The 14,901-nt window shown below is 38.4% G+C and overlaps 1 protein-coding gene across 3 annotated transcripts in view; it reads left to right on the forward strand.

Moving 5' to 3' along the window:
- LOC124794860 overlaps positions 1-14,901 on the forward strand; it is a 251,714-nt gene that overhangs the window by 186,693 nt on the left and 50,120 nt on the right. For all 3 annotated transcript variants that reach the window (XM_047258530.1, XM_047258532.1, XM_047258531.1), the window contains one exon: positions 8,041-8,098. In XM_047258530.1, coding sequence (XP_047114486.1) covers positions 8,041-8,098 — 58 coding nt within the window. The remainder of the gene's footprint in view (positions 1-8,040; positions 8,099-14,901) is intronic.

The raw sequence follows: 14,901 nt of genomic DNA on the forward strand, positions 1-14,901 counted from the left end.
ATGTTTTTGACTCTCTTTGTATGTTGTGGAGCTGAGTCAAAATAACACATTTTATCTGACACACGACATGTCAAATGTTAATTTACCTTTAATGGAGCTCGGTTGTCATTAATTGTCTTCTTTATGTGGAGGTCCTGCAAAGCAGTATCTCCATAGAACTGTAGATAGCCCTGGAAAGACTTGAACTCATCTCCTTTCCAGACATTATTAGTTGAGGGAAAAACAATATCCACTCTAATTACAATACGATATCAACATTTCATCATTCACTGTCCTGTATTTGTTTCAGTGGGTGTACAAATCGCAGTTACTTCATAATGTGGAGCAGATACAATTTAATTGAAACATATCATCCTCCTCAAAGGCTTGACAAGTGGTAGTTTGTAAGTAAGTGACATTTCATCTTATAGCCCCCTTTGTTCATTGCTGTTTACAATCTTGGAGAGGGTGTCTGCTCTTTGACAGTTGAGACACTGCCAAACTGTGATGTCAGAACATAAAAGGCCCACCTGCAGCAGGTGAAGACATTTACCCGCCATTGCACCATCGCCATTACTCGAATGGCACACCTTTCCATTTTACATTTGTCAAACGTGAAACAAAACAACTGCACACAGAATGTGTTGCAACATATTCACCAGCTAATACTACTGCACTATTCTATAACAGTCTTCATTCCTTGTCATGAATAGGGAGTGGGAATTGTCATTTGCCTAAATGGCATATAACACTACACACATTGAAAGACACTGTCTACCTGAACCGTCCCACCATGCAGAATATCCTTGAATTGGCGATCTGTGTGACATCTGAATCCATTTCCGTGAGGTGCTGCAGGGTGTGATGGCAAATTTCATTGTTCTTTTGTGCCACCTGTGTCCTGTGAATGGTGGACACGTCAAAAAGATTGTGATGTGATTACAAAGACTACTTGAAGAGGATGAGCTTAATTAGCCAAGCAGATACTGTATGAGCTGCACAGCGTACAGTGCCATCTGAGCTGATTTTTGAACTATTTTGAAACTTCTGTATAAAATCCTCATAGCTACAACAATAAATACAACTTTTGTTGCACTCGTCTATCAATCATAGTTAGTGCAATGTCATTTCAGCTTTCCATTAATTATTTTTGCTACTCACACTGTGGAGGGAGTGACCTATACATCATAGTCTTGGCCTTTGTAGCACTGGTCTCTGTCACCACAAGGTTAAACTAATTGAGCATGGAATGGTGTTTATTCATCATGGAACCATATTTTAGATGACATTAACACACACATTTTTATTCTGCACAAAGTTCAGTTATTGAGTATGGTGACCAGTTTTTCACTACAAAATGTTAGTGCCCATATCTGTGTCAGAACCCACAGTGCTTGTCAGTCACTGCCCAGTGGTGAAGTTGAAAGTTCTACTGTAGCACAAGAACGATGTTCAGCTCTGCAGGGTGTTCGGAAATTCCCATTACAAACCTCTAGGACTTGTAGAGCAATTCAGCTATGTAACACATCCATGTCTTCTGAGAGAGAGAGAGAAAAACCTTGGAGGTCCTTATCCTGGTATGCAGTAGGGTAGACAGGAGGATGTGGTATATGTCAGATGGTCACCTGATGCCTTGCTGCGAGAAGTATTCAATGCCTGTGTGTCTCCGATAAAAGTTAACATGGTTCATTACACATTTTCAGAGTACACAGACATGTTCCTTGTGTATGGTGAAGCTTGAGAGAATGGAAGAGCTGCTAATTGGCTGCATCAAGAACTTTTTCCGCAACACAACAAGTTATCACACAAACGTTTTGCCCTAGTTTTGCTGTGGCTCTGAGAAACAGGTTCTTTCACCTTGAGGAAGGAATACTGTGGTACTCCACGGCAATGCTGCAGCCCAAATTTGGAGAAGATCACTACAATATGTAGAAGAGGATGTGTGATCACATACTCGAACTGTTGCTTGTGTGATGGGTGTTAGTCACAGTGTTGCCTGGGACATTCTGCATGAGCAACAATTACATCTGTAACACTTAAAAAGCATACGCGTTGTGGGTCCAGCCAATTTTTTACAAAGCATTCCCTACTCTGTGTTTCTTGCACTGCTGCATTGACATACTCGTGCTTCCATGTCAAGTTCTGTGTATAGATGAGTGTAAGTTCACCAAGGACTTTGTTCTGAATTGTAAAACCGCCATGTCTGTATAGACGAAAACTGTCATGCCACGCACATTCAGGAATTTCATCACCAATTTGGTGTTAACATGTGGGCAGGGATTATGGACAGTCATGTGATTAGGTTGTTCCTCCTTCCACACAAGCCAGCTGGTCCTGCATACTTGATCTTCCTACAAAATGTATTGGGCCCATTATTGGAAGTTTTGCCACTGAATGTCAGTCAGAAAATATGGTTTCAGCATGATGGTACACCACCTCACTTCTCACTTGTGGTTTGGAGACACCTCAGTAGACAATACGGTGAAAGATGGATAGACCGAGGTGGTCCACCTGCTTGGGCACCTCAGTCACCAGATTTAACTGCTGTGGATCACTTCTTGTGGGATCGTTACTCGCATCTAGAAGATCTCACAGCCAATGTCTTCTCAATATTGGCAGCTGATACAGGTGGTGTTGCTCAGAATCCTTATCTTTTGGCTTCCATGTGATCTGTCTACTAGAAAGGTGCTTTTAGTTGTTTTGGGGCTATAAAAACAGTTGTGGATGACACAAGAGTAACGTTTGTTGCAAGTAAAAATATGATTTGTGTCACAAATAAAATGTATTGCTTCCTTTATACAGTTCCCTGTCAATAAGGAAACACTATCTGTTGGTAGATGTGACAAAGCAAACTGTGCATTGTTTTCAATGCTTGTCATTGAGTAACGGTTTGACCCCTATCATGGCCGTGATACCATTCACAGTTATCATATAAATCACTCAGAAAGTTCTGTTAGGTGAGACACTGTCCTCACATTTGCCACACCGTATCATCGCCTACATTATCAGCTTATAGTTTGTTGATCGTTCTCCGCAGTTTCCACTCCTTAACCAGTTCACGAAAGCTCATTGCTCATATTTTCAAGAATTACAATGCTTTGATTAGTTCTCATAAAAAATGAAGAAGGTTCTGTAATATTTGATATTATGTACATGTGAAAGTGCTCTTTCTCAGGAATGAGTTTTTTTGATTTTGTGAACATGCCAAGGAATATGGACCAACGAATTGCAATATTGCTTCTGTGTCACTCCCTGATTTGATATCCCAATGAATTGTTATTCAGCACGTGTGCATAAGTGCGTGCGTACAAACCCCCTTTTATATGAAATATAGAAGATTTAACACTAGTATTGCAGTATATAAATGATTTTTGTGGCTTTGTCTGCAAGAGAGCTTTGCACTACCTGTAGTAGGATATTTTGTATGGACTTGCTTAAAGTCGCCTATGTCACATTTTGTAAACATTCTGCTACTTGAATAAAAGCAGTGATTTAGTAAGAATGTCTGTAGAGTTTTACTAAACGGTGAGAATGATGAAATAATTTTGACCTTGTATGTAAGACTGTTGGCAGTTTGTATCGTTCTATTTCTAATGGAATTTTTAGATGTTGATGTCCCTTTTTACTGGATGTGGAACTGTACTTTTTGCCTTAAGATACAGAAGTTTTTACCTATGTATACTACAGATGGAACAGCATGGCTAGGCTAAGCAAGGGAGGAAAGGGGCATTTTATTAGAGCTAACATAGTAATTGTATGTGCATCATTTTTGTAAACAAACTGCGCAATTTGTGAGCCAGATAAAGTCAACAGTTGCCACTGGAGCACATTGCAGTCACAAATCAAGATGAAAAATATGCTCCATGTGATCCACCAACTTGTTTCTAGCAAGGGAAACTCCCCCCCCCCTCCCTCTCACAGATCTAGTGGTAAGATGGTCCAGTGGATAGCCTGTCAAAAGCGGAACACAGATCAGTCATGAAAATAGGAAGATGATGTACTGAAATGTGAAAAAAGAAGCTAAATAGAAACAGAGAATGGTGCAAGCTTAAGTTGTGCAACATTTAGCAATCTCTTGAGTAGCCATGACATTGTGGTTATGTGGTCACAGTGTTGGACTGCGAAGGGGGAGATCCATGTTCGAATCTCCCAGCTGCCACCTCCTTCTCTCCCCCTAGCAGATAGCTAACTAACTACTGTCAAACTATTTTTTGACCATTCCACTCTCAAGTAGCACATGGAGGAAAAATGAACAACTAAATCTCTCCATGCAAGCTGTGCTTTCTCTTACTTTGTTATAAAGGTCATTTCTCTCTGTGTAGGTGGGTGTCAACAAAATATTTTGACATTCAGAGGAGAAAGTTGGTGATAGAAATTGATCAAAACGATTTCTCTGGAGTCGAAAATGCCTTTGCTTTAACAACTGCCATCCTAGCTCACTTACTATATCTGTGACACTCTCTCTTGTATTTCTTGATAATAAAACACAAGCTGCCTTTCTGTGAATCTTCTTGATGTCCTTTGTCGATGCAATCTAGTGAGGGTAACATATTGCGCAGAAATACCCCTAAAGAGGATGACAAACATAGTATATGCAGTGTTTTGAGTCGGATATGCCAAGTTTTCTGCCGTTAAAAAGCGGTCTTTGGTTTGCCTTCCCACAATATTTTCTTTCTTGATGGTTCCAATGTAAATTGTTTGTAATTGTAATCTGTAGATAATTAATTGAATCTACAGCTTTTAAATTTATGTGATTTAACATGCAACTGAAACTTAATGGAATATTTTTAGTATTGATGTGGAGGACTTCATAGTTTCTATTGTTAAGAATCAGTTGCCACTTTCCGCACCAAGCAGGTATCTTGCCTAAACCTTTTGCAATTGCTTTTGACCTTGTGATGGCTTTACTAGATTTCAAACGACAGTATCAACTGCAAATAATCTTAAGAGAGCTGCTCAGATTTTCTCCCAAGTCATCTATGTTACTAACCGGCTAACCTGGCTGATGGTCCATGATTCACGGTTTCTATTGGTCGTTGCCTATCTAATGGCTTCCAGGGCTAACAAAAATTTGATTTTCAATATTTCATATAATTATTGATCAAATTTGAAATGTTGTTGTCATCTACTCATCAAGAGGTATAATCTTGTGTTAAAGGTTTATCCAGTAAGACTAGAATTTCAGTTAGAAACTATGCTTATATCTTGAGGTGACGTAGCTCACAATGCGCACCTTAACTGGACTATATTAATCCAGTATTTGAGAATGAGAGCACGTAGTGACTTCCAGCAATCTTCAGTCTATAAAGGGTGATTAAAAAGTTTATGTTTGAGAGCGTTGCTGCAGTGTATATGCAATGTAGCGAAACACTTATGCTGGTATATAAGCACTGAATATAGGCAAAGGATGAATGAAGTGTGGCAAAGTTATTAAAGACCAAACAGTACCAATGTGTTGTTCTTTTGTTGACTGCTCTACCATCATTAGATATCCATTGGAGATTGAAGAATGTGTATGGGGCAGCAAATCTGTTGGAAACCACCATTGCGGAATGATGGGCCAAGGAGTGCTGTAACTTCGTAAGAATGCATGTTTCCATATTATGAAGGTTGTAACACAGAAGTTACACCAAACCAAGTGGGAGACACTCGAGCTCCTGTCCAGTAGTCCTGATCTCTCCCCATGCAATTACCACACATTCAGTCCCATAAAAAAGTCCTTGAAAGGTTGATGATTTCTGTCAGATGAGGATGTGCAGCAGGCGGTTAAGGACGTCTTCATGCGGTGGAAACAGTGTTTTACCAAACAGGTATTTTCTACCTGATGGGTTGGTGGGATGATTGTCTCAACGCCCGTGGCAATTTTGCCAGCTCGGCCTACCAATTCTGGACTGTACTGCTTTCAAACGAAACTTTTTGATCACCCCTTATACTTTCAAACCTTTTCTAGAGTTTTGTTCTGTTCATGCCCATAATGTCAAATATTTAACACATTAACTGACTTGTAAAGTAATCAAAACATTGAAGCTATTTTATTCATGGGAGTTTGATTGTCTAAAGAGTTGGGGGTTTAGTGGTTTATATGGCTTAAGAACAGAAGAGGACCTTCAACACTACATCTGGGGACCCCAGATATCACTTCTGTTTCAGCAGATAATTTCCCATCAGTTGCTATTGCTACACACTATAACCTTACTGACAGGAAATCACAAATCCAGTTGCACAACTGAAACAATACTATGTATACACAAAATTTGATTAGAGGATGCTTGTGAGGAACAGTGACAAAAGTGATCTGAAAATCAAGTTATAAGGAATCAGTTTGAGATCCTCAAGTCAATAAAGAGCCATTTGTGTTTCACAAGAACAGTATCTTCTGAATCCTTGCTTTTTGTTGTCAGTAGAGAATTTTCTCCAAGGTACTTCATGATGTTGGAACACAGTGTAAGTTCAAGAACCCTACTACAAATTGATGTCAATGATATGGACATATAATTGAGCAGATTCTTGTATTTACTTTCTTGTGTATTGGTGTAGCCTTTGCAGCTTTCCAGTCTAGGTGCAGATCTTACTTCTAGTGGGCAGTTGTATATGGTTGCAAAAAATGATGCTGTTTCATCAGCATACTCCAAAAGAAATGTAATTGATATGCAATTTACATAGAAAGTTTTGCCTTTATTATGTGACTTAAGTTGCTTTTGTTACACCAGAGGTATATACATCCAAATTACTCATGTTGGCATCAGTTCTTGATTTGAATTCTGGAATATTAATGCATTTTCTTTGCTGATAGAACTTTGGATAACTTGTGTTTAGTAGCTCTGCTTTAGTGGCGCTTTCATCAGTAACATTGCCACTGCCATCAGATAGTGAAGGTGTTTTATGCCTCTTGTAACTAAACTTTACACATAACCAGAATCTCTTTGGATTTGTTGCCAGATTTCCATTGTGGAAAAGCATCTCACTTTGAAGCCGTGCTTAGTTAGTGGTATCTGAAAACTGTTGTCAATCTTCGAGGTTTTGCATTCTTTTAAAAACCATTATAATAACCAATTGAAAAAAATATGGCAGTTTTTGAGTTATTTCTTAACTCCATCTCATGGAATTGTTTACTAGGGATTTAATTCCTTATCCTCTTAATAATGGGACCAGTGTTCTCTTACTTGTCGTCGTTTGAATTACTACAATTGCCTCAATGGAACCTGTATATCTGGGAGTAAATAATCTTTATTGTTGCTATACATTGTCCTGAACTTCAGCTAACAATTTATTAAAATAAACACATTTAATTGTTTTATAAACTAGTTGTGTTTTAAAATTTAAATATATTAATTCAGAATGCTGTCAAATATTAGTTGTCTGCTGCTATTCACAGATTACTTAAGAAACAGTACTTGCCAACCACACAGTGAATACATCAACACATAATAAGGAAGACTGCTTACATGACAAAGAAACTATTACTTGTGGTATATTATTGGGTGGTGATAGGTTTCTTCAAAATTGATCAACCTAGTTGCAATAGACAAACAGTTTTGCAGTGAAATCGATAAGTTTTATATATTTTTTAAAAAAGTCACCTACTCATCATTTTGCTTTGTTACATTAGGCTCCACATGGGTAGGTTATTGGTATGTTAAATACATTGGTATATTATGAGACATATATAGTCACAAATTAAAATTAAGATAGATTTCATTGTGGCAAACCGTGTTGTTACTTCCATTTTTTACACACAAATAGCAGAGACATATTAGTTATCCTCAGGTGCTGTGTGTGATTGTCTTTGCTATTCTCTCTTTATAAATCAGTACAGCTATGAAAAAATGATTGAACCAATAACTTGGCAGGGCACATAGAGACTTGACTTGTCTTAATTTTACCCTGTCTGCTGCCCCACCAAAACAGTGAAAAACTTATAAAGTTTTTATTTCCGATGTCCTATCTGCTGTAATTACATATTACTTTTCATAAAGTTCTATTACTTCTTCTGACTACATATTGTTTAGGCCACAGTTTTTATCATATGTTCTGATTTTGTATCTATAAATGTATTTCCAGGACCCGGTATTGATGGCAGACAGTGTACTGGAGATGCGGAAGAACTACCTTCTAAAAGGTGGGGATACCTCAGTCTTTTGTATACGCTAAAAATTTTATAACAACCTATAAATTAAAAAAAAAAAATAAAATAAAAAAAAATAAAATAAAAAAAATAAAATAAAAAAAAAAAAAATAAAAAAACACAAAAAAAATAAAGTTGTTATATTAACTTAAGTATGTTGTTAAATTAACCTAATTATGTCATGTATTGGAAAATTCGACTCGTTCCACATCATTACGAAATATCGTATTCATGATCCATGGAACTAGTATTAATCTAATCTAATCTAATCTAATCTATCTTTAGCTTCTGTAATTTACATAGATACACAGCCATTACTTATTTTTGTGTTTTGATATGTTTTGATGTATGTTGGTGTTGGAAATAATTTAGAAATCAATTTCAAGCAATGACTGTTTATTATTGCCATCTCTGCCGTTGAGCTATGCTTCACTTCTGTCAGCATTATTTTTTATTGTTGAATATTGTGAAATTCAGTGCATTCTTTAAAAGACTATTTTATTTTTATGAAAGAATCTTTCAGAAACTTTGCAGGGCAAATTCTGGTGTATTTGATAATACCTTTTATATCGAAGGAAGAAACAAGTATCAGAGAAAGCAATTCAGTGAACTAGAGACTTACAATTACTATTTGCTTTTGGCAGTGGAGAGTCATTTCAAAACTTGGCACAGTTGTTCATTACAAAGCAGGCTGAATCTGTGATAGAATCTGAAGTATATGTTGTAATGGTTGAAGGCCGTGTAAATGTAAATCAACTACCTACACTATTTGATCCAAAGTCTTGGAACACTCCTATGTAATGTGGAATTGCCCACTAGATGTCAGTGATAGGTGGACTCATCAGTGTATTAGAAGAAGGGGAGTATTGAATTCTTAAGAGAGAAGCAGTAACAACAGAATGAGTCCATCAGGAAGCTCAGTGTCTTCAAACGTGGGCTGGTGGTTATATTTGACCTAAGTAACAGATCCATCACAGTGGCTTTAGCCCTTCTAAAGGTGTCTGAGTTGACTGTTGTTGATGTGATTGTGGAATGGAAACGCAAGGGAACAACAACTAAATAAGGACCAGGCATATCTCTTATACTGGTGGACAGGGACTGTCGAGCATCATGGGAAGGTGCTTGTAAAAAATCGTATGAAGTTAATGGAAGGAATCACTTATGGGTTCCAGAGTGCTACCAGCTAGTACAGTGAATATGAGTAGGGAGTTAAAAAGAACGGGTTACATCAATCAAGCAGCTCTTCATGAGCCACACATTTCTTTAGTTAAAGGTAAGTGATACTTGAAGTGGTGTGAAGAAAGAGATCACTGGACATTGGATGATTGGAAACTAGTGATTTGGAATGATACCTCACACTGTTCGAACATTACCTTCGTCATGTATAGTGCCAACAGTGAAACCCAGAGGAGGTTGTGTTATGATATGTGAATGTGTTTTGTGGTTATGGATCATCCTCTTATTTTGCTTCAGGAAACACTTAGGTGGAAGGATGTGAATGCATTTCACAGCTTTGTATGCTGTTTGCAGTAGAGGACCAGTTTGGAGACAACGATTGTATTGGCACACTGTCATAAAGCAGCAACCTTCAGGCGATCTTTTGTGGACAATAACATTCCTGAGACAGACTGGCATGCCTATAGTCCTGACCTAAACTCAATGGAACACGTTTAGGACGAGTTACGACATGGATTTTGCTCCAGATCCCAGTGCATTCTCCTGACAGAAGTTGGCAGTTGAAGTACCCACCTGTGGATGTGACATTGCAGAATTGGAGGCATCGTCTGACATGTAGTTTGTAATCTCTCTCCTCCTTGCTAATTCCGTCTAATGTCCACATTAGTCTTTTATGAATATTTAAGAGGAGCGAAGGTTACAATAAACTTTATAGTTTACTTAGCTTTTCATGTAGAGTTGGCTCCAGTTCTTCTTGTCCAGGAGTCTGATTCTTGAAGCTGAAAATGTCACAGTTGAATTGAGCTAAATACATTTGAAGATTGTTGTTTTTATGTTAATATATTCCTTACATTTTAGTATAGCATACAGTTTTTTGATTTTTCACATTAACAAAACGGAAATTACATTGTTCGCAAAAAATACAAAAATATGTCCAATCACATCAGAGGCACGCTTATGACTGCCGCATTCTGGGGAAATAACCATATTCCAAAAGGTTTACAATTTTTTTTAACAAATGAATTTCTACTAGTTTGTGTTGCATTATTGTTTTCAATTATTATTTTATAAATGAATCCAGAAATAAACATAGTACACAGTACAGTATTGCGTAATTAAAAATGGAAATTTTAAGTGTGCCATTAATTTGTAATTTCAAATGTTTCTAAAGAAAAACAATTTTAACTGTACATTCAGAGTAGTATTTATCGATTATAACACCAAGACTGAAACATTTTATAAAGTAATTCATTTTCATCAATTTTAACTTGAAATATAACATACTATGTATAAAATTATATGAAAGTTTTCAGAAAAGCAACTGAGATAATAATGACCTGTCCAAAATTTGAAAAATAATACTGGTATTGACAACTACTGTTGAGGAAATGTAATGCTAGAAGAGGATGTCCCTTTACAAGTCGTACCATCTCCGAATGTCCTTCTCCCATGAGTTCTTTTGTGCCCCAACAGACCTGTTCCTTTGTATTTTCTCTACAGTGATGAGTTATAATAAATGGTGTCTTTTGACTATTATAGTACACTGAAGCACCAAAGAAACTGGTATGGACATTCATATTCAAATACTGGCAGAATATGGCACTGTGGTCAGCAGCGCCTACATAAGACAACGAATGTCTGGTGTAGTTGTTAGATTGGTTACTGCTGCTACAATGGCAGTTTATCAAGATTTAAGTGGGTTTGAACGCGTTGCTACAGTTGGCACATGAGCGGTGGGACAAAACATCTCCAAGGTAGCGATGAAGTGGGGATTTCCCCATATGACCATGTCACGAGTGTACCATGAATATCAGGAATCCGGTAAAACATCAAATCTCCAACATTGATGCGGCCGCAAAAAGATCCTCCAAGAATGTGACCAACAACAACTGAAGAGAATCAGTCAGCTTGACAGAAGTGCAACCCTTCTGCAAATTGCCACAGATTTCATTTCTGGGCCATCAACAAATGTCAGTGTGCAAACCATTCAACGAAATATCATACATATGGGCTTAGAGAGCTGAAGGTTCACTTGTGTACCATTGATGACTGCACGACACAAAGCTTTACGCCTTGCTAGGGCCCACCAACACCGACATTGGACTATTGATGATTGGAAACACGTTGACTGGTAGGTTTCAAATTGTATCGAGCAGTTGGATGTGTATGGGTATGGAAATAACCTCATGAATCCATGGACCCTCCACGTCAGCGGGGACTGTTCATGCAGGTGAAGGCTCTGTAATGGTATGTGATGTGTATTGTTGGAATGGTATGTGATGTGTACTGTTGGAGTGGTATGGGACCCCTGACACTTGTACGAGGGCAGTCCAATAAGTAATGCAACACATTTTTTTTCTCAGCCAATTTTGGTTGAAAAAACCGGAAATTTCTTGTGGAATATTTTCAAACATTCCCGCTTCGTCTCGTATAGTTTCATTGACTTCCAACATGTGGCAGCACTGTACGGAGCTGTTAAATTGGCGTCTGTAATGGATGTGCATTGCAAACAACGGGCAGTGATCGAGTTTCTTTTGGCGGAATACCAGGGCATCTCAGATATTCATATGCGCTTGCAGAATGTCTACGGTGATCTGGCAGTGGACAAAAGCACGGTGAGTCGTTGGGCAAAGCGTGTGTCATCATCGCCACAAGGTCAAACAAGACTGTCTGATCTCCCGCGTGCGGGCCGGCCGTGCACAGCTGTGACTCCTGCAATGGCGGAGCGTGCGAACACACTCGTTCGAGATGATCGACGGATCACCATCAAACAACTCAGTGCCCAACTTGACATCTCTGTTGGTAGGGCTGTCACAATTATTCACCAGTTGGGATATTCAAAGGTTTGTTCCCGCTGGGTCCCTCGTTGTCTAACCGAACACCATAAAGAGCAAAGGAGAACCATCTGTGCGGAATTGCTTGCTCGTCATGTGGCTGAGGGTGACAATTTCTTGTCAAAGATTGTTACAGGCGATGAAACATGGGTTCATCACTTTGAACCTGAAACAAAACGGCAATCAATGGAGTGGCGCCACACCCACTCCCCTACCAAGAAAAAGTTTAAAGCCATACCCTCAGCTGGTAAAGTCATGGTTACAGTCTTCTGGGACGCTGAAGGGGTTATTCTGTTCGATGTCCTTCCCCATGGTCAAACGATCAACTCTGAAGTGTATTGTGTTACTCTTCAGAAATTGAAGAAACAACTTCAGCGTGTTCGTAGGCACAAAAATCTGAACGAACTTCTCCATCTTCATGACGACGCAAGACCTCACACAAGTCTTCGCACCTGAGAGGAGCTCACAAAACTTCAGTGGACTGTTCTTCCTCATGCACCCTACAGCCCCGATCTCACACCGTCGGATTTCCATATGTTTGGCCCAATGAAGGACGCAATCCGTGGGAGGCACTACGCGGATGATGAAGAAGTTATTGATGCAGTACGACGTTGGCTCCGACATCGACCAGTGGAATGGTACCGTGCAGACATACAGTTCCTCATTTCAAGGTGGCGTAAGGCCGTAGCATTGGATGGAGATTACGTTGAAAAATAGTGTTGTGTAGCTAAAAGATTGGGGAATAACCTGGTGTATTTCAATGCTGAATAAAACAACCCCTGTTTCAGAAAAAAAATGTGTTGCATTACTTATTGAACTGCCCTCGTATAAGTAGATACAACTCTGACAGGTGACAGATAGGTAAGCATCCTGTCTGATCATTTGCATCCATTCATGTCCATTGTGCATTCTGGCGAACTTGGGCAATTCCAACAAGACAATATGATACCCAACACGTTCAGAATTGCTACAGAGTGGCTCCAGGAAAACTCTTCTGAGTTTAAACACTTCCGCTGGCCACCAAGCTCCCCGGATGTGACCATTGTTGAGAATATCTGGAATGCCTCATAATGTGCTTTGATGTGATTTCCACTCCCTTGTACTCTTACGGATTTATGGACAGCTCTGCAGGGTTCATGGTGTCAATTCTCTGTAGTGCTACTTCAGACGTTAGCCGAGTCCAGGCCATGTCCTGTTGCTGAACTTCTGCGTACTTGTGGGGGGGCATACATATTAGGCAGGTGTACCAATTTCTTTAGGTCTTCAGTGAATATTCTAGGTATTGAGTTTTCCTTTGTTTTGTAGTGAGCAATAGCTGTTTTTGCTTTTTCATCCAGTGAAGGTATACAAAAGAGACAATGATTCAGATACATTTCAGAAGCATCAGTTCTTTTCTCTAGATATTGCTCAAGGGTCTAAGTTTCACATCCATAGAGAACAATGAGACTCATTTCCATTCTCAGTTGTGGGCTAAGATCTGATCTTATGAAAAGTTTTTTCTTGCTAATAAATTGTCTTCTGGCCTGTTCTATTCTAGATCTGTTCTCTTTTTTGCAGTCACACTGCTCTTCCATCACATTGCCAAAGTACTTCAAGGAGGGTACATGTTCAATCCTATTTCTTTTTATTGACAAGATTTACTTCATTTCATCTTTTAGAGAAGACCGTAACATTGGTGTTGGAAGTGCTGACAAACAGCCCAAACTCTTCACTGTGCTGGTTTTAATTGTCTGTCATGCGTTGGAGGACAGGTAGATCATTTGCTATGACAATGGCATCATCTGTGTACCTGTTCCTGTTGATTATTTTTCTGTTTATAATAATCCTATTGCTTTCTTCTGCCAACACTTTCCTGAAAATTGCCTTTGAGTAAATGTTAAACAAGAGATGTGATAGTATATAGCACCGACAAATGATTTTACTAATTGTAGTTGCTTCTGATGTTCTTTGATCAGTTTTTACACCTGTGGCCTGATTCCAATATAGCACACTGATGATGCACTAATCGTATTGGTTAATACTGTTCACCTCAAAATCTCCACTATCTCTTTCTGTCTTATGCTGTCAAAGGCTTTTTTATAGTTGTTGAAACAAGTGTACACATTGACATTCATACTCTGAATTTTTGTAGATGACTGGTCCACAAGGTGGTAAGTTTTCAGTGAGGGTTAAATGCTCCATGATTTAAGAAATTCATCACACATATTGTCACATAACATAATTCATCGTGCACAAAAGGAAATTTAATTTTAAATTAACACTCCTCACACTAATATTCACAATATTTTTCCATGAGCCATTTGAAATGCAAACAGCAGACACTTGTGTGTGCACTGTGTTTTGTTGTTGTAAATCATGCATTTTCTTTGCAATTAATGTTTTACTTTGGTGTTATTATCTTGTTTATGTTATTGCTGCAGTATTATTCTGCAGTAGCGGGCTAATGAGTTTGATATGTCTTAAAGAGTAACACATGCTAAAAAAGACCAAGTTTCAAGGTCAGTTTTTCATATTTGTTTTGGTACTTTCATAGATTACAATTTGCTGCACATCAAAGATCATTCTAAAACCCATTGTTTTGTGCTGGGTGTAGTTTTCTAGGCTGGTGTATAAAATCTTTACCATCAAAAGGAAGTTTTAGAGCTCTGAAGGAAAGTATGTTGTCACTTAACACAGAAAAAATGTTCCTTCACAAGAAAGAGTATATTTTTAACCGGGAAATTTGGAAAAATCCAATTTTTTCCATATCCACCTATACATCCCATAATTAAAGTGCAGCTATGCACG

This window comes from Schistocerca piceifrons, chromosome 4 (assembly GCF_021461385.2).
Source record: "Schistocerca piceifrons isolate TAMUIC-IGC-003096 chromosome 4, iqSchPice1.1, whole genome shotgun sequence".
NCBI classification, from domain to species: domain Eukaryota; kingdom Metazoa; phylum Arthropoda; class Insecta; order Orthoptera; family Acrididae; genus Schistocerca; species Schistocerca piceifrons.